This window comes from Monodelphis domestica, chromosome 5 (genome assembly GCF_027887165.1).
Source record: "Monodelphis domestica isolate mMonDom1 chromosome 5, mMonDom1.pri, whole genome shotgun sequence".
Classification (NCBI taxonomy): Eukaryota; Metazoa; Chordata; class Mammalia; order Didelphimorphia; family Didelphidae; genus Monodelphis; species Monodelphis domestica.
In genome coordinates this window covers 101,938,024-101,956,360 of record NC_077231.1, presented here as the reverse complement: position 1 = coordinate 101,956,360, position 18,337 = coordinate 101,938,024, and the positions used below count along the sequence as shown (strand labels likewise).

Below are 18,337 nucleotides of genomic sequence, written 5' to 3'. Positions count from 1 at the left end.
TTAGTTATCTAGAACAAGGAGGCTGAATATGGGGGTGGGGGCTGAGCAAAATGGGGAAGGATGAGCCTGAGAATGGGAGAGGGAGGACTCCCCAAAGCACCCCCAAGACTTTATCCTCTACACCCAGGTCCCTCTCCCCTCACTCAGATTTACCCACACCTTTAGCACACTTACTTGGGTCCTTATCTCTCCTCCTCTCACCCTGGTTTCACCCGTAACTCCAGCGGCCCGCCCCTCTTTCTCCTAATACCCTCTACCCAACTAGTTCCCTTGCCTCCCTCTAGCGCCCCGCCTCTCGCCCCCCTCCGGGCCCGCCCCCTCCGGTTTGCTGGCCCGCCCCCTCCGGGCCTGCCCCTTAGTCCGCTGCCGCGTTCTCTTCTTCGTCTTCACGCGAGCCGCTGCTCCGCCGCCTCTTGCACTTCCTGTGGGCACCTCTGCGGACTGGGGTGGGCCCACTAAGGGGCCTGAAGAGGCCTGAGGGAACCTGGAGAGAGGGGAGGGTTATGTCGAGGGAGCGGGGCGCAGACCCTGAACCTGGAGTTTGTCCCTGCCGTTGCCCGGGGCGTGGCCGAGAGAGCTGAGGTGGAACGCGGACCTGGGGCGGGGCCGGAGGGGATGGGACCTGCTCCGCCAAGCCCAGTCCTTGTCCTCGGCTCCCGCCAGGGGGAGCTGGGCTTGCGGGCAGCCAACGAAGCCTCCCGCGGCCTTTGGGTACCCTATTGTGAAATGGACGGGCGTATGTGAAGCGCACCCCTGTGCCTGCCAGCTTTTATTTTTTGTTTGGTGGCTTTAGGTGGTCCTGGTCGCCCCTGGGGCCAGCCTCCCTACTGATCCCTCAGCCCAGAGGAAAAAGCCAGAGGGTCAGCCTTGTAAGAACACACTGGAAGGCTTTTAAAGAGCTCACACCAACCAACCACCCAATTTACAGATGGGGAACTTGAGGGGAAGGGAGAGGGTCACAGGGCTAGTAAGTGACAGGCTGGATTTGAACCTGAGTCTTCCTATCTCTATCCTGTTCTCTGTCTACTGGCATCACCTTGCTGCCTTCTGGATTAATTATGATAGCAAAAAACTTACATACAGTATCTCATTTGATCCTCTTAACAACTCTGTGGGGTATGTTTTTTTTTTTAAATATTATTTTATTTGGTCGTTTTCATACATTATTCACTGGAAACAAAGATCGTTTTCTTTTCCTCCCCTCCCCCCCCCCCCCCCCCCCGCCTTTCCCTCTCCCATGGGGTATGTTTTTTTATTAACATAATTTTGCAAATAAGGAAACTAAGAGAAGTTCAGATTTTTTTTAAAATTTTTATTTATTTTCCATTTGAATTAGTTTATTTAGTCAATTTAGAACATTATTCCTTGGTTACAAGAATGATATCATTTCCCTCCCTCCCCTGCCCCCACTCTTCCCACAGCCAACGCGCAATTTCATTGGGTATTACTTGTGTCCTTGATCAGAACCTATTTCCATGTTGTTGTTTGCACTAGGATGTTCATTTAGAGTCTACCTCCCCAACCATATCCCTTCGACCCATGTATTCAAGCAGTTGTTTTTCTTTGGTGTTTTTACTCCCACAGTGTTTCCTCTGGATGTGGATAGTGGTTTTTCTCCTAGATTCCTCCAGGTTGTTCGGGGTCATTGCATTGCCACTAATGGAGAAGTCCATTACCTTTGATTGTACCACAGTGTATCAGATTTTTTTTTTAAAGCCTGCAGGTGGCTAAAAAACTTAAAAAGGCTAAAAGCATATAACAATGGCTAGTCTTTATATGGGGCTTGCAGAGTGTTTTATGTGTATTATCTCATTTGATCTTATAATCGTGAGGTGTAGATGCTTTTATTAACCTCACTTTACAAAAAAGGAAGCTAAGAAAAGTTCAAAATTTTAAAAAAGAAAGAAAAACCACAACTATGCAGTATTCTAAAAAAAAACCCTAATGTTTTAAAGGGCTAGAAAGCATATAAGGAATAGCTAGTTTCTTTATAGGATTTTAAGGTTTGCACAGCATTTTTTGTGGGTTATCTCATTTGATCCTTACAACATCCTTGTGGGGTAGGTGATATTATTATATTTCCATTTTACAGATGAGGAAACTGAGGCTGGAAATAGTTGGAAACTGAGGGAGTCTAGAAAGGCTTTAATTATAAGGTATATTGCTTGAGCTGAGTTTTAAAGGAACAAAGGGAGAGCTGGAGGGGAGAGGGAGTAAATTTCAGGCATGGAATGCTATGAATAGCCAGAAAGCAAGTCTGCCTGGGTCACAGATTGCAGATTAAACAAAAAACTAAATCACCATATAAAATTGAAATGAGTGTTTAAGATGGCAGGAAAAGAATTGTATCATTTTATTTTAAGAAATAAAAACCTTAGTATCAATTCTAGGATAGAAGAGTAGCAAGGACTAGGTTATCAGGCTCATATATGAAGTGTCTAAATTCAGATTTGAACTTGGGTTCTCTCGTCTCCAGACCTACTTCTCTATCCTATCTCTGCTGCCTAGTTGTCCCTGAGTTTTTCTTGGCAAAGATACTGGAGTGTTTTTTGAATTGTACCATTTTTGAGCTAGTAGGCAAGTTAGAAACTATCCAGTATTACTTATTAGCTGTCCAAAGTAGTGTTTGGATTTTTCTTAAGATCTCACAAATAAGAGCAATGGGTGACTTCTCTTTGCATTGAGCTCTTGGCAGAACATGATTCATTGACAGGCAAACTCCTATTACCTTAAGAGAAAATGCTCCTATAATTAGGTGAAACCAGGTATGGGGACACACAGTTCCTGAGCTCCCCAGCAGTCTAACATAGGACAAAAAGCAGCTGAACATCAGGGTCTCACCAGTAGCAAGAATAGAAGGCAAGAAGGATTCTTTAGGAGCCACCACAGAGTTGGTTATATGTGTGTCTTCCATTACTAAGTACCCATTAATTATGTATCCAGCATGTTTAGTCACCTGTGTAGGTGAAGGGCTCTGGAAATGCCTCTCTGCAAACTCTAGGTTCATAGTATAAGGGATTGTCTAGGATGGTGATACATTCCTTAAAACACTGAGAGAAGTATTTCAGGACAGAGAAGGAAAAGGGTCTTAGGAAGAAGAGGAGACTCCTGATTTGTATGTGGAAGTTGGAGGATATGGAAATTAAAGGGGAAAAAAACCCTCACCTTCCATCTTAGAATCAATACTTTGTATTGGTTCTAAGGCAGAAGAGCAGTAAGGGTTAGGCAATTTGGATTAGGTGACTTGCCCATGGTCACACAGCTAGGAAGTATCTGAGGCTAGATTTAAACCCAGGATCTCTTGTGCCTAGGCCTGGTTCTTAATCCACTGAGTCACCTAGCTGCCACACACACACACACACATAAGAATTTTTTTTTTTAAACCTTACCTTCCATTTTAGAATCAATACTGTTTATTGGTTCCAAGGCAGAAGAGTTGTAAGGACCAGACAATGGGGGTTAAATGACAATTTGCCCAGAGTCGCACAGCTAAAAAGTGTCTGAAACCAGACTTGAACTGAGGATATAAAAATTTAACCCAGAAAGGGAAAAAGGAAGCCTAGGAAACATTTGGCACTAGATAATAAATGGGTGCTAAGCTCTTTCCTTGAGGAGTAGGGAGAGCCAGGCTTTCTCAGGAGCAAATGGCTTCTTTGGAACCAAGGAATATATCTTTAGGTAGCTTTAGGAGAGAAGTGTCAGAGTAAGGAAGGAGAAAGAAGACTAGGGCTTCTGAGACAGCTCCTTATTACTGATGGAAAGGTTAGATTTCTTTTGGGGGTATCAGTCTGTTATCAGAGCCCTGTCACATCTGATGACTCCTCTCTGGTGCACCTGGGGACAAATGAGACTTAGAAAGCATTCAGTTCTGGGAGGGAAAAGACTACCTTAGCAACACAGGTGGTGGTTTCCTTTCTACTGCCAACCAAAAGTAGGGAATTCAGGAGGGGAAGGAAGATTTCAAAAATGAACAGCTGGTTAAGAAGATGGTATGTTCTGGAATAAGATTTAGCTTGATGGCCATGGCTTAAAATAGAGGTATGATAGGCTCTCAGCCAGGGAGAGAGTATACCTAACAAAGGCTGATAATATTCACCTGAAGTCTCACAAATCTCATTTTTAAAAAAAGAGCTTTCAACTTCCAAGGGAAGGGAGCAGATTACCTACATATATCTATTTGCCAAAGCAGATGCCATAGGGAGTAACAGAGATGGTCCAGAAGAATAACTCCAGAGAAGCCGTTATTCATGAGAGATAATATCCAAGAAGTAAACTAGCAGTAAAACCTTAGCCTTAGGCGTCTGTACACAAACACACAAAGTGTGGATGATAAACTAGATGAATTGGAGATCCTAAAAGCAAGGAAGCAAAAGTTGCTTCTTAAGTATCCCTGAGAATTGGGGGAAGATATTCATGAAGGGACTATGACTGGGCCATGGTGGGAATATGTCAATACCTTTTCAACAGCAATTGATTATCTTAAAAAGGCAGTAGAATAGTATTATATATTAAGAAGACATGCAGGGGTAGCTAGGTGGCTCAGTGAATAGAGATAGCCATGCGTGGAGCTAGAAGGCCCTTGGGTTTAAGTCTGGCCCCAAACACTTCCTAACTGCCATTGCCTAGCTGGGCAAGTCATTTAACTCAAGTTTGCTAGCCCTTACCACTCTTCTGCCTTAGGATCTATTTTAAGACAGAAGGGAAGGGCTTACAAAAAAGAAGATATACTGAAAAAAAGGAACTCAGAACTCAGAAGGGAATGCATGATGAAAAAACATTTGGGTAAAGATTAATGGAACAAAACTAGAAGGAATATTTTCATAGGAATAGACCATGGACCTCTTGGAAAGAAGATGATAGATAAAAATTTTAAGAAATGGATGACATACGTGGCTTGGCATGACGAGGGACTTCAGTAACCCAGATATCTGCCCAAGTACCCTCTCTGTTAAAACCATCACTTGATAATTAAAAAAAAACAACACTTACCTTCTGTCTTAGAATTGATACAAAAGAGCAGACAAGAGAGACAAGTGGGATTAAGCTAGGCAAGTGGGATTAAGCAATTCACTCAGGGTCCCATAGCTAGGAAGTATCCAAGGCCACAATAGAATTCAGGACCTCCCAGGCCTGCCTCTCTATCCACTGAGCCTGCCTAGCTCTGCCTAATTGATAAATTCTAAACTTGCATTAATGATCATTTCATTTTTTAAAAGGTGAAGAAAGCAATGAAGGGATTTAGGGTCCTGGACCAGATTCTTACCAACCAGAAGGAATGAATCCTTGTGACATAGAAGAAAGAGGTTCTAGCATCAAAAGGTCTTGGACCCAAATCTAAGCTCTGCCAGTGTGATCACTCAGACTCATTTCCCTCATTTCTGATTGCAAATAATAACTATCTGTACTGCATTTCTTATGACAGGATTAAATGAGACAGTGCTTTACAAATCCAGCTGTTGAAGTAGACATGCATTTGAAATTTGTGGATAAGAGACAACTCAATTTTAGAATTTTTTATAGAGAAATGAAGAAAAGGAGCAATAATCCTATGTGGGCCCAAGATTTAGGAAGAATAGATTTCAATGGGTTCAGAGAAAGAATGGGTAGAATCCCATGGCTTAAAATTTTCCTAGGGAAGTTGGCCCTGGAGGGACAGAAAACTCAAAAATGGAATTCTGAAGGAAAAAAAAATATTTCAGATGAGAAAGAAAATAAAGGAGGGTTGGGGTTTTTTTTAACCCTTTCTGTGTTAGTAATAACTCAAGATAAAAGGGCAAGGGTAGGCAAAGAGGAATAAGTGACTTTTCCAGGGTCACATAGCTAGGAAATGTCTGAGGTCAGATATGAACCCAGGTCCTCCCTACTCCAGGTTTGATATTCCAGCTATGCCTCTCCCTGCCTTTTTTTTTTTTAGTTTAAAGAGAATGATATGTATAAATAAGGAGCTCAAGATCTATTTTGCAGACATATTCAGAAGATGGAATAAGATGGGGAACTACAGAAATATAACAATGCCCCTTGAACAGAATTAGAGACACTAAAGTTTGAAATGATCTGAGGCTGGTCAGGAATGCTGATGACAACAAAAAAAACTATTTAAAAATGATTTTGTTATTGCCTTTTTCCTTTCGTATTTTAAATTTTAAATTTTATGTATAATTCCAAAATTATTTTTTAAATTTTCATTTAATTTTCTTTACATATTGCCTTTACATATAAGAATTTACATATATCGTATATATGTTTGTGTGTGTGTAGGTGTGTATTTCGACATCTAAGAGGTGATTTTTTTTTGGCTATCATTGATTTGCAGATTGTTGGGAATGAGAGAATTACTCTAGTCTGGAGATGGATAAATGTCCCAGTTTTCAGAAAAACAGAAAGACAGAATCTGTAAACTATATGGGATAGAGAGGAATCTATGTAGCTGCTGCAGGAAGGGCAGAAGTGAACCACTTGGAAATTTCCTCTTTAATTCTTCTTGATAACTAGTTACTAAGCTCTGTTGTTCCTTCTGCTAAAGGCCTGCAAGTTTTCAGCACTCCCCAAATTCTGTACCCTGGGCAAAGCCCTCTAACCTCACCTTAATTATAGCTCTTACCAAGGGCTGTGTTTGGATCTCTATGGCCTAATAAATACATTTCTTTCCAGAACTGACCTATTGCTGACCTTTCATCATGAAGGCCATGGAGGACCAGGTTGTTCAGGAAGAACAAGGATACCAGGATGATGATGTAAGTTTAGAACATGAGTCCTTGTTTGGTAGAAATGTTTTCAATAGGGAAAAGGAAGAAGAGGAAGGAAGAGGGGGGCAGGAAGGAAGGAAGGAAGGAAGGAAAGAAGGAAGGAAGGAAGGAAGGAAAGAAGGAAGGAAGGAAGGAAGGAAGGAAGGAAGGAAGGAAGGAAGGAAGGAAGGAAGGAAGGAAGGGAGAAAGAAAGGAAGGAAGAAAGAAAGAAAGAAAGAAAGAAAGAAAGAAAGAAAGAAAGAAAGAAAGAAAGAAAGAAAGAAAGAAAGAAAGAAAGAAAGGAAGGAAGGAAGGAAGGAAGGAAGGAAGGAAGGAAGGAAGGAAGGAAGGAAGGAAGGAAGGAAAAAGAAGGAAGGAAGGGGAAGGAAGAAAAGAAAGGGCACTGGAACAGGGGTAGCATTAAGAGCATCCTTGAGAGAAGAAACAAAGAAAAACCTATCTTACCCTCCCCTTAGTCTAATCAGGGGTCTCCAAACTTTTTTACACAGGGGGTCAGTTCACTGTCACTCAGACCCCTGGAGGGCAAGAGTATTAAAAAAAACAAACAAACTATGAACATGGGATAGTGGAGGCTGCAGCACTGGCTGTGATGGGCTTGTCACACTTTGCACAGCCCCATCACTGCCACCACTATACTGGGCAGCAGTATACACAGTGTGGAATCTCCTCCCCCAGATCACCACTCACTGTGCATGTCTTCCATTGTGCAGCCACATAATCCTTTTTTCAGAACAAGGCACCACGCAAGGGATTATGTCACCAGTACTGTACTGCCACAATTTGTGGCACTGCCACATACAGTGCTCTTCTCACTGACCACCAGTGAAAGAGGTGCCTCTTCCAGAAGTGTGGTGGGGGTTGGATAAATGGCCTCAGGGGGTCTCATGTGGCCCCTGGGCTGTAGTTTGGGGACCCCTGGTCTACTTATAGAGGGTGGATTAGAGTCATTTGTAGTTGACTATGGTAGTTAGCAGAACTGAAATCTAGTTGGTTCAAGGAGTGATCACACAGCCTTCTCCCATTTTTGCCCACTGTCTTTAGGAATCATTGTTTCAAGACATCGATCTGCTACAAAAGCACGGCATAGTAAGTAGGACTAGACTGTCTAGCTCTGTCCTCTCCTTTGTCTCCCTGCCTAGGCTGACTTTTCTAAGAGGGGTTCTGGTCTCTTCTGTTCTATTCTATTCCATAGCATGTGAAGTGTCTGGATGATGGTCAGGGAGAATCTGAAAGTCATACTCATGACACAACTCCCTCCCCTGCTATTAGAGAGAGTTTGGGAGTATTCTAAAAAGTCTTTCACTGAAACTTGTAGACATTCTTCATGTTGTGCCTACTTCTGTAGCACAACCAACGGGTCTACTTGTTTCTTTTATTATTATTATTATTATTATATATTGTAAGATTAAAATTTTGGGAAACTGAGGCAGGTAGAAATTAGTTTCTCTCTGCAAGGAGTATTTATTTTTAGAGTTTTATTAAAGGTTAAGGATTTAAGAAAATACAAGTAAGAAAGGCACATGCTAGGTGGGCCGAGAGGCCCAATTCAATTTCACTCACATCATAAGAGACGCATCTGCTCCGAAGTGGAAGTAGGAAAAAAAGAGGCCCTCAGTAGGCAGAGAACTCCTTTAAATAATAATTTGCTCTCGGCCCAGGTGAGAATTCAGTGAGATTACAAAGCATTCTGGGGAAGTGGAGTAAGGACTTCTGGGAATTGAAGTCCTGGATTCAAGTCTCAATTTTTACATTTCTTCGTGTGATCATTTTTGGAAAAAAGAAATTTTTCCCCAAAAGGATCATGAAAACCTAATCAATTTAAGGATTACAATAATTTGAGGATAAGAGGGAAAAAAAGAACAAAACCAATAATTGCTGGATGCATTGACAAAAAGCCAGTTAGGGGGCAGTCCCCTTTGGCATGAAAGTATATATACAAATAAATGTTCAATCAACTACACCCAAAGTTCAATTTGGATTTTTTTGTGCAGCTTGTGATCTGGAGGCATCTTCATGGTGTCTTTCTCCAACAGTTCAGTTTCTGGATTCAGAGAGGTATCATTTTTCTTTACCTAAAATTCTTCTCAAAAGGAATTTAAACTTTGCAATTTAAATAATGATATTTTTTACATTTCCCCATGTTGTGGGTGATTGAAAAATACAGGATCACTTAGGGATGCATGGCTGAGGTATGAGGTATATGAATTAATTGGTAAGAGAAATTAAAAAGACATCAAAAAAATCCAAAGAAAAAAGAAAAAGCTGGATGAAAATATAGACTATCAACGCCTTATGTGTAAAAATTCTAAGTAAAGTAAAAATAAATCGATAACAGGTCCTTGAATCAGGGCCCAATTAAATGATCTAAGCAATGATGCATTTACCCAGTCAATAGCCAGGACTACAGAAAGTTACCACAATATGAAAGACAGAAAAAGGGACCAGATTATAGGAACCAAGGTTTGGGGATACTCGTCTGTGAGTATTTTCACGAAGAGTGTGGATACAAGGAAGGCCTACATCTTAACGTATGTCAAGTGTCGCAACCCCAAGTCTCACACTAGGTTCAAGTCCTTAGTATTGACTTAGAAGTGCATCAATCCTACCTGGATTGGCTTTTTTTTTTTTTGGCCCTGTGCAATGGCTCTTTTGTGTATATCTTGTCCTAGAATCAGACAGAATCATTAAGTAAAGTCCCATAATTTTTTAAATAATTAGTGGCATCGTTTTTATAGTCAAGCTTTTTGGGCATGCATTGACAAATGTATTTTAAACTTATAGTACTGAAAAATAAAAAAGTTAAAGAAAATCTAAATGCTGTTGACATGAGCTTCAAATATAAAAAAGGAGAGAAAAAAATTAAAAAAAACTGAAATAGTATATTGCACATGCAAGAAAATGTAATAAAAGAGTTTTTAAAAATTCAAAAATATAGCTTATAATCATTGACACACTGTGTCAGCTAAGAAAATATAGAATGCAAGGCTTTCTTGCCAAAAATGAGAAAATATAGAATACAAAGCTTTCCTCACCAAAAATGAGATCCATTTCCTCTTTATATCTGGCCATGATCCACTGTGAGTATAAGCAAATGAATTGAGCAAGGTAACATTTTTCATTTTTAAAGAACAGTAGTACAAATATGTAGTTATCAACATCCCCAAAATTCTTAATAGTTGTAGCATCCCAAGCATATTCACATCTATGAAATATAGATGACTGTATTATTACTGTGTCTCCAAGTATGAGGCTTTACCGATAAGGTTTGTGAAGGTAACCTTGACCTGATCACGAGACCTATTGCCCAACACAAGTCCATTAACATGTTCGGAGACTTGCCCGGGAAAGCGCGGTTATGTCCTACATGCCCAAAAGGTGTTCCCTCCATTGTACCACCCAATCATGATTGTCTAAGATATGTGATGTAATTGTCTACGTGATTAGAGGCATCCCTCTGCCTCCTCATCAATAAAAGCAAGGCAACCCCTGGAATTCTCTCTTTTTTAGGAAGGTTCTTTACTTAGATAGGATTACCGCTTCTCTCTCTCTTTCTCCTCCAAGTCCTTTCCTTCCTGAGGCTGTGACCATCTCGGCCTGCATTCTCTATCTTAATCTCCTCAACCACCTTGTATTCCATTATCCTCATTTTCCACCTTAAGGAAAATCATAGGGGTTGCCTGCCCTATCCAATCACTGACTTGTCCGTGTCTTTCATTTCCACCCTGGTTCTCGGTTCCTACCTCTCCTCGGGTCCCATCACAAAGGTGAGCCCCTTCCCTTGTGGGACCCTGCTGGTCAGGGAAGTCCATCAAGGAAAACCCCACAATAGTCCAATTAATTACAATAGCAAACAAACACTATCATATTTCACATGAGTTGCTGTATGCCATTTTAAAAGCCTATGAACCAATGGATATTTGTCACAAGTTTTTACAAACGTAGTAATCTTTCAACCTTGGTAATAAACACTTTTAAACAAAGTAAAACTCATTTTGGGTTTAGAACATCATCAAGATATCTAGATATTCTGGTGGAAGTAAAGTAGTGAGCTGAAGAGTTATAAATGAGAGGTGCTCCTTTTTTTTGGAGGCTTTTTAGGGATACAAATGCCCTGAGATTAACTGCCCCAACTTCCATTCACATATTTAGAAATGTGGGAAGGTTGGGGGTTATAAAACGTATTTCACTTCAGCTACTAGAATGGGCTTTACACCTCGTGGTAGGGGCAGGCAAAATAACCAGAGATTGTTTAAAAAAATTCAAAAAATCATATTTAAAAAACCCTTAAAATCATTTGAGATATTTAGCACAGTAAAATTTTCAAAGGTTGTTATACAATCGTAACCAGTTTTGATGAAGTCCATCTATCCTCTATGTGACAATTTACAAAGGCAAAAATAGAAAAGCTATTTTTTCATATATGGGCTTAATTACAATGATATTTGTTCAATATGGTTATAGGGGGAAAGCAACAGAATTTAACAGTTAAACTCAGTACATTAAAATGATTCACTATAACAGAATAATATTGAATGCAGTAATATATGAATTTAAAATCACAAAGTTAAACCTTAAACAAAGCAATCAGTAAAATGCAATAGAATACAGAGATTTTTTTAATAAACCATTGGAGTCTGAAATGCCTTAAAATATATAACCTCCACTCTTTTTAAAGTTCCTTGGGTTCTTTTTTTAAAAATTATCCATTTAGATGTCTATTGTCCGAAGGCAGGATGGGAGTTAAATGACCTGCTCAGGGCCACCCCGCCATGAAGTGTCTCAGGCCAGATTCCAACCAAAGACCTCCCGTCTCTAGGCCTGGCTCTCAGTCCACTGAGACACCCAGCTGCCTCCCCAAAGTTAGCTAAAAGGTTGTACAGAGCTGAATATTTTCCCTGACACACAGGTGAAGTCAATAAAAAGATCAATGCAATTAAAAAATATCCTTGTAAAATAGCCATGTTTTTAAGTTCTTGTTTGGAAAGTCTTTCTTCTTTCCCTTTTTCTCTCTCCCCTCCTACGGCTTAATTTTAGCCTAAGGGAGAATTATCCCATTTTTACCAGCTGGTAGAAATGAGTCCTGAGCAATATGCTCCAAGGATCTGGGTTGAACAGGGACCAGGTGAGCAAGAGAGAGCACTGGGGTGGGCAGGGCCAGGAGCTGGAGCGGGCAGCTGGGGTGGACAGGTGAGCTGCAATCTGGGTCAAACAGCAAACTGGTCTGGAGCAGATGGCTGCAGGCAGGCAGGGAGAAGCGGCTGTCTGAAGATGGTAGCAGGCAGGCAGGCAGGCAGGGAAGGGCCAGGCCCGGAGCTGGTGAGCTATCTAATGACTGGAATGAGCAGCAGCTTTGCGAGGGTAAAAAACCTTGGCCAGAGAAACGTGGATCAAAAAAAATGTCTAGGCACTAGCTATTAAAGGCTGAACTTAGTAGAGAAAAAATCAGAAAAGAATCAGAAGATTGAGATATTTCGAGTCCCTTCGTGGTCGTCAAACTGTAAGATTAAAATTTGGGGAAACTGAGGCAGGTAGAAATTAGTTTCTCTCTGCAAGGAGTATTATTTTTTTAGAGTTTTATTAAAGGTTGAGGATTTAAGAAAATACAAGTAAGAAAGGCACATGCTAGGTGGGCCGAGAGGCCCAATTCAATTTCACTCACATCATGAGAGACGAGTCTGCTCCGAAGTGGAAGTAGGAAAAAAAGAGGCCCTCAGTAGGCAGAGAACTCCTTTAAATATAATTTGCTCTCAGTCCAGGTGAGAATCCAGTGAGATTACAAAGCATTCTGGGGAAGTGGAGTAAGGACTTCTGGGGATTGAAGTCCTGGATTCAAGTCTCCATTTTTACAATATTAAAATTGTCTTTGGGGAATGTATTTTATCTTTACATTGAAGCCATTTCTGGGGGAAAGACCCCAAGTCCTTCCCATTGCTCTCCAGCTGGAATCCTCTCTAGGAAGAAGCAATGAACAATTAAGCAAAAACATACCAGGGAGTGATCACATTGGGCAATAGACACAGCATTCTGACCTAGTAGTCCCTGCTTCTCTGCCATGAAGAAAGACATCTATTTCTCTATGAACTTAGTTTTTCAGTCCCTAAGGGTCAGCCTCCCTGGTGGGATCTTTTCCCGGGCACTGCTATAATCATTGTGAATTGTCTTTGGGTCCTGCTGATTTTGCTCACTGTCAGTCCAGACAAATCTTCCCACATTTCTTTGAAGTTCTCATATGTATAATTTCTTGAACACAATAGTATTCCATTATATTAATATACAGCTAGGTGGTGTAATAGATAAGAGTACCAGGAAGGGAGTCTGTAAGATCTGGATTCAGTTCTGACCTCAGGCACTTCCTAGCTGTATCCTGGGCAACTGATATTTAAGTGTCCATTCTTTTAAAACAACAACAACCACAACCCTTACTGTTCATCTTAGAATCCATACTAAGTATTGGATCCATGGCAGAAAAGCAGTAAGGGCTAGGTAATTAGGGTTAAGTAACTTACCCAGATATCTGGGGCTAGATTTGAACCCAGAACCATCTATCTTCAAGCCTGGCATTCTATTTCCTGAGCCACCTAGCTGCAAATTTAGAGTTCCCTCAGTATTCATTCTAAGACAGATGGTAAGAGGGTTAAAAAAATTGTTAGATGGGCTACTGATGTCTTATTTTGTTCTGATCCCTGACCTGAACAACTGGCCTGCACCATCCTAATAATAGAGTTGCTAGTCACTTTGACTGAATAATCCCACTTTGATGCCTCTGACAATCAGTGCTTACTATGTGATTCTAGTAGGGGGTGCCCCTAGGTAAAGAACTGGGAACCTACCAACTGGATGGAGAGGAGACAGATGGGAAAGTTACTAAGAGCTAGGGGACCCAGGAAAGGTGCTGCCTGCCAAAGGGGAGACTTGAGCTGTGGCTTGAAGGAAGCCAGGGAGGCCCAGGGGGAGGAGAAGGGCAGGGCATTACAGACCTGGAGGGTAGCTAGTGAGAAGGCACAGAAAGTGTGTGTGTGTGTGGATGCAGTATTATTTTGGAGGAACACAAATAGATCAGAGAATGAGTGGAGGGGAGAGTAAGAAAACAGGAAAGATCAGGAGGAGCCTTTTAAGTCTTTAAATGCCAAACAGAGGAGTTCATATTTGATTCCCGAGGCAACAGAGTTCAGTAAGGGGGGAATACATGGTTAGACCTACTTTTTTTTAGCTTTTACAAAGACTTATTTACCAAGAAAATTTAGCAAGGACAGAAGTACAGAGCCAACTGGTTTTTGCTGTTGTTGTTTTAAACCCTTTAGTTTCTGTCTTAGAATTGATACTGTTTATTGGTTCCAAGGTAGAAGAGTGGTAAGGGCTAGGCAATGGGGGTTCAGTGACTTGGCCAGTGTCATACAACTAGAAGTGTCTGAGGACAGATGTGAACCCAGAATCTCCTCTCTCCAGACCTGGTTCTCTATCCACAGAGCCACCTAGATGTCCCAACCATTTGGTTTTGTGCAACTAGGTAGTACGCTGTCCCTTGGGAGAGTGGGCTCAAAGTGGTGACCTCCAAACATTTACCTCTCCAGAGTCACTCCTGAGTAAAACATCAGCAATAGACAAATTGCTTCTTGACTTTGAGGACCCTGTTTTGGCTGCTGGGCAGATTCACAGTTGGCCTAGCACAGCATTGGCAAAGACATGGCACACTTGCAGAGCCAGCACTCGGGTGCTCATTCCCCCTATTCTCAGCACTGAGAACATTTTTTTGGATGCCTCACCCCTCTGTCTAGCCACCCAAAGCAAGCACTTTTTCCCTCAACTCTCTGGTAATTCTGAGTCTCAAGGGCAGTTGGAATTTGCCCTCTGGGCACTCAAAAATGAGGGAAAGGTCTGTTCTTTAGTAGAACCTTAGCAGCTTAGTGGGAAATAAACAGGAGTGGGGAGAAACCTGAGGCCTAGAGACCAGTTAGGAACCTCTGATGAGAGTCCTGAAAAGAGAAGATGAGGGCCTGCCCCAGGCTAGGGAATAGCAGTATGAGTGCAGAGGAGGGGACCTGGGGAGAAAAAGGATTTGGATGTGCAGAGGGGCTTCAGGAAGAGCATGGCATCAGTGTGCCTGTCTTCCCCCAGCCCCACCAACATGGGTCAAGCCTGATTTTGTCTCCTCAGCCTTGCTAGTCTGCCTGTTAGAAAGTGAAACCTCAGAGTGGTTTTCATTCTAGTATCTCTTCAGATTAGTGATTTTGTTGGTATTTTCACTTGTGCCTTTCTATAGCCTTTGGAGAAATGTTTGTTCATGACCTTTGACTACTTAAGTAGAATAAAGTCTTGGATGATCTCAGTTTCTGGGACAAAGTGAGTCTTATCTTTTTAGGTCAGCTCTCGCTTAGAAAAGAACACAGTGCCCCAGAGCCTTTATCTTTTCCCCACTTGCTACTCATTGATTTCTCCCCCTACTTCTTCCTTCTGTTTTCCTCTAACTCTTGTCTTCCTCCCTCCTCTCTCCTTTCTCTCTTCTTCCCCACCCCTTTCCCCCCCACTTCTCTTCAATCCCCCCTTCTTCCCTGCCTCTCTTCTCTCACTTTTTCAAGCCCTTCCTTCCTGATCTCTGGATGCTAACTCCAGACAGGAGAGAGAGAAGGGAAAGGGGGGAAGCATCCAACCATTCATTTCACTGATATGTTAGCGACTATGTGAATTCCAACTGTCAATAAACAGCAAAACTCTTTTACACCCTCTTCTCTCTCTAATCCAGTTTTTGCACTAATGTCAAGATCATCTTCCTAATAGATGGATATCCAATCACTTTACTTGCTCTCTTCCCTACCAAAGCAAGCTCATGCTCCTCACTGAGGCCTTTCATGCTGACCCCAGCCTCTTCTTCTATGCTCAGATCATGACATTTCTTCTCATACTTTCAGTCAGATTGGACCACTCACCATTCCTGTCCACCTGGCATTTACACCACCTCTCTATCATGTTGAAAAGAAATTCTCTACAATTGCAGACTATTGAAATCCTTCCCTTCCTTCCTGGTCCAACTCAGCTATTGTATCCTCTGGGAATTCTTCCCTTATACAGCCAGACATGACTCCCCACTACAGGTCTCTCATACTGCTGTTTGATTTTATAAATTTCTCATGTTCTAACATGGCCCAGTTATTTGTGTATGCATTCTATCGCCCTCGTTATTTTATAGGAGGCAAAGATTCTCGTATTTCATCTCATCAGCCTCCAGCAAAATGCTGTAATCATTATTTTTTGCCTTCATTATTGCCTTCTGTATTAGGATCAATACTGTGTATTGGTTTCAAGGCAAAAGAGCAGTAAGGGCTAGGCAATGGGGGTTAAATAACTTGGCCAAAGTCACATAGCTAGGAAATGTCTACGGTCAGATTTGAACCCAGGACCTGCCATCTCTAGGCCTGGCTCTCAATCCACTGAGCAACCTCGATGTCCTCTGGCATTTAACAATTGATTGTTGAATTGAGAAGTCTTCTATGGCTCCTCCCAATATGCAGGAACAGGAGAATGGCACATAGCAGTGTGACTCCTTTCAAGGGTATAGAAAGTTATCTTCAGAAATGAGAAGCCAGTCATATTGGCCACAGTTCTTGCCAAAAGAAGGCACTGAGGTGAGGGGGTGATCGGATGAGAAGAGAAGCTAGGCTGTTCTTTTAGATGATCTGTGACGTGGCCAGGCTTCCACAAACATTTCTTAGGAGTCAGGACACAGCCAGAACATTTGGAATCCTGGCAGGTGTGTTCTCTGTAGATATCTCCAGAACATTTGGCCACATTTGAATCTGCTTGGTGGGTGGGCTCCACCTGGGCACAGCAAGCATTCTGGTAGCATAGTGGGCAGAGACAGACACGAATGCATGTTAACAACACACTGAGGGGAGCCATTCAGACTGGCATTTCATTGACATGTGGGGTCCCTCTTCTCTTTACAGAATGTGGCTGATATCAAGAAAATGAAGACAGCAGGGATCTGCACTGTCAAGGGGATCCAGATGACCACCAGGCGTGCCCTGTGCAACATCAAGGGACTCTCCGAGGCCAAAGTAGACAAGATTAAAGAAGCAGCCAACAAACTTATAGTAAGCTGAACCCTCCCTTTGGCATTTAGTCAGTGGGCCCATTTCTTGGGGGACAGAGAAGCCCAAGACTGAACCTTTCTATCATTTTCTGACAAGATTCCTATATAATCAAATCTTTTTAATATTGAGTATACCCATTTAAATGGCATGTGGGGGATTCCACCTGTCTCTAGACTGCAGATATATTACAAGGATGGGAGGAGAATCATTGACTACATGAGGAGTAAATGGGATGGGTTGCCTCCCCTTGAGGCCAAAACAAGCTGCAGAGACCCCTAGAAAGGCCTTTAGGGGTTATCCAGTCAACACTCCCCACTTCATTTACATAGGAGAAAACTGAGGCCCAGAAAGGTTCAGGACCTTGCCTGGGGAGGGTAACACAGATGGTGGGGAGTGACTGGGTCAGGTCACATCTGAGGTTCTCCAAGTTTAGCTCTATCCAATTATCACACCATCTCTGGAAGTATTTCCTTCCGTGCATCAGGCCCATCACGGCCATGAATTACAGAAGTGGAGTTCAGGGAAGAAAGAACTGACTTCAATCCTTCCTCCTTAGACTCTGCCACATGACCCTGAGCAGGAGTCTTAACTTTGCTTAGTTTCAGTTTACTCATCTGTAAAATGGGGATGATCATAGTGCCTGGAGCACAAGTTGTGAGATAGTGGGTGAACTAAGTGCCTGGGAAATGCTTTCCATGATTGTTTGTGGTGATGTTTTTATACATTCCTCCCTGAAGCGATGTTTATAAATAGAAGCCTTCTTTCCCAAGCCGTTCTCTGGAGAAATAGTGTATGTAAGTCCCAGCATCACTTAGGTCTTGGGATGCCCTTTATGGGGCTGTTCCTCATTCAGTGGCACTGAGGTGGATGTTTTCATAGCTAGCACAGTATACTTTGGGAACCTATCTAGCAGCTTTTGCTGACCATTAATGTAGGGCTACTGGTGACCATTTTGAACTTTTCTTCTCTTTTCCCAGGAGCCAGGCTTCCTGACTGCCTTTGAGTATAGTGAGAAGCGGAAGATGGTTTTCCATGTCACCACAGGAAGCCAGGAATTTGAGTATGCCTCTCATTTCTTTCTGGCCCCTGGAATGGGGGGAAATGGTCTCAGGAGGACTCTAACATGCCTCCTTTCCTCTGTCTTGTGGCCATTCCTTGGGTAAAATCTTTTTACACAGAAGGACTTGTAATATTTTCAAAAGCCCCTAAAGCTAGTAGAAATCCCAGGCAGATTGAAACAACAGCATGACATTTCTTAGAAGAAACCAGAACCCCAAAGGCAGCAGGAAAAGTTGAAAAATTAGGCTGATTTTCATCTCAGAAATATTTTAAAAGTTGGCTTGACTTGTTGCTTCCATTCTCAATGCATAGCAACATTTTAAGTGATATGTGTTAAGGAATTTTTTGGACTTTCAAAATAGATGCACAGGTTGAAAGTAGACACTTTAAAGAATCTAGACCATGTTCTTTTTTTGCATTCAACAAGCTTAGCTCTTTTTTTTT

At 41.9% G+C, this 18,337-nt stretch overlaps 1 protein-coding gene across 1 annotated transcript in view; it reads left to right on the top strand.

The window, feature by feature from the left end:
• The first annotated feature begins 328 nt into the window (after positions 1-328).
• The window catches only part of DMC1 (DNA meiotic recombinase 1), a 69,041-nt gene continuing 51,032 nt past the window's right edge, over positions 329-18,337 (top strand). Inside the window, exons 1-5 of the mRNA XM_001367892.4 lie at positions 329-446; positions 6,652-6,734; positions 7,788-7,832; positions 16,688-16,834; positions 17,812-17,894. Coding sequence (XP_001367929.1) covers positions 6,678-6,734; positions 7,788-7,832; positions 16,688-16,834; positions 17,812-17,894 — 332 coding nt within the window. The 5' untranslated portion in view covers positions 329-446; positions 6,652-6,677. The remainder of the gene's footprint in view (positions 447-6,651; positions 6,735-7,787; positions 7,833-16,687; positions 16,835-17,811; positions 17,895-18,337) is intronic.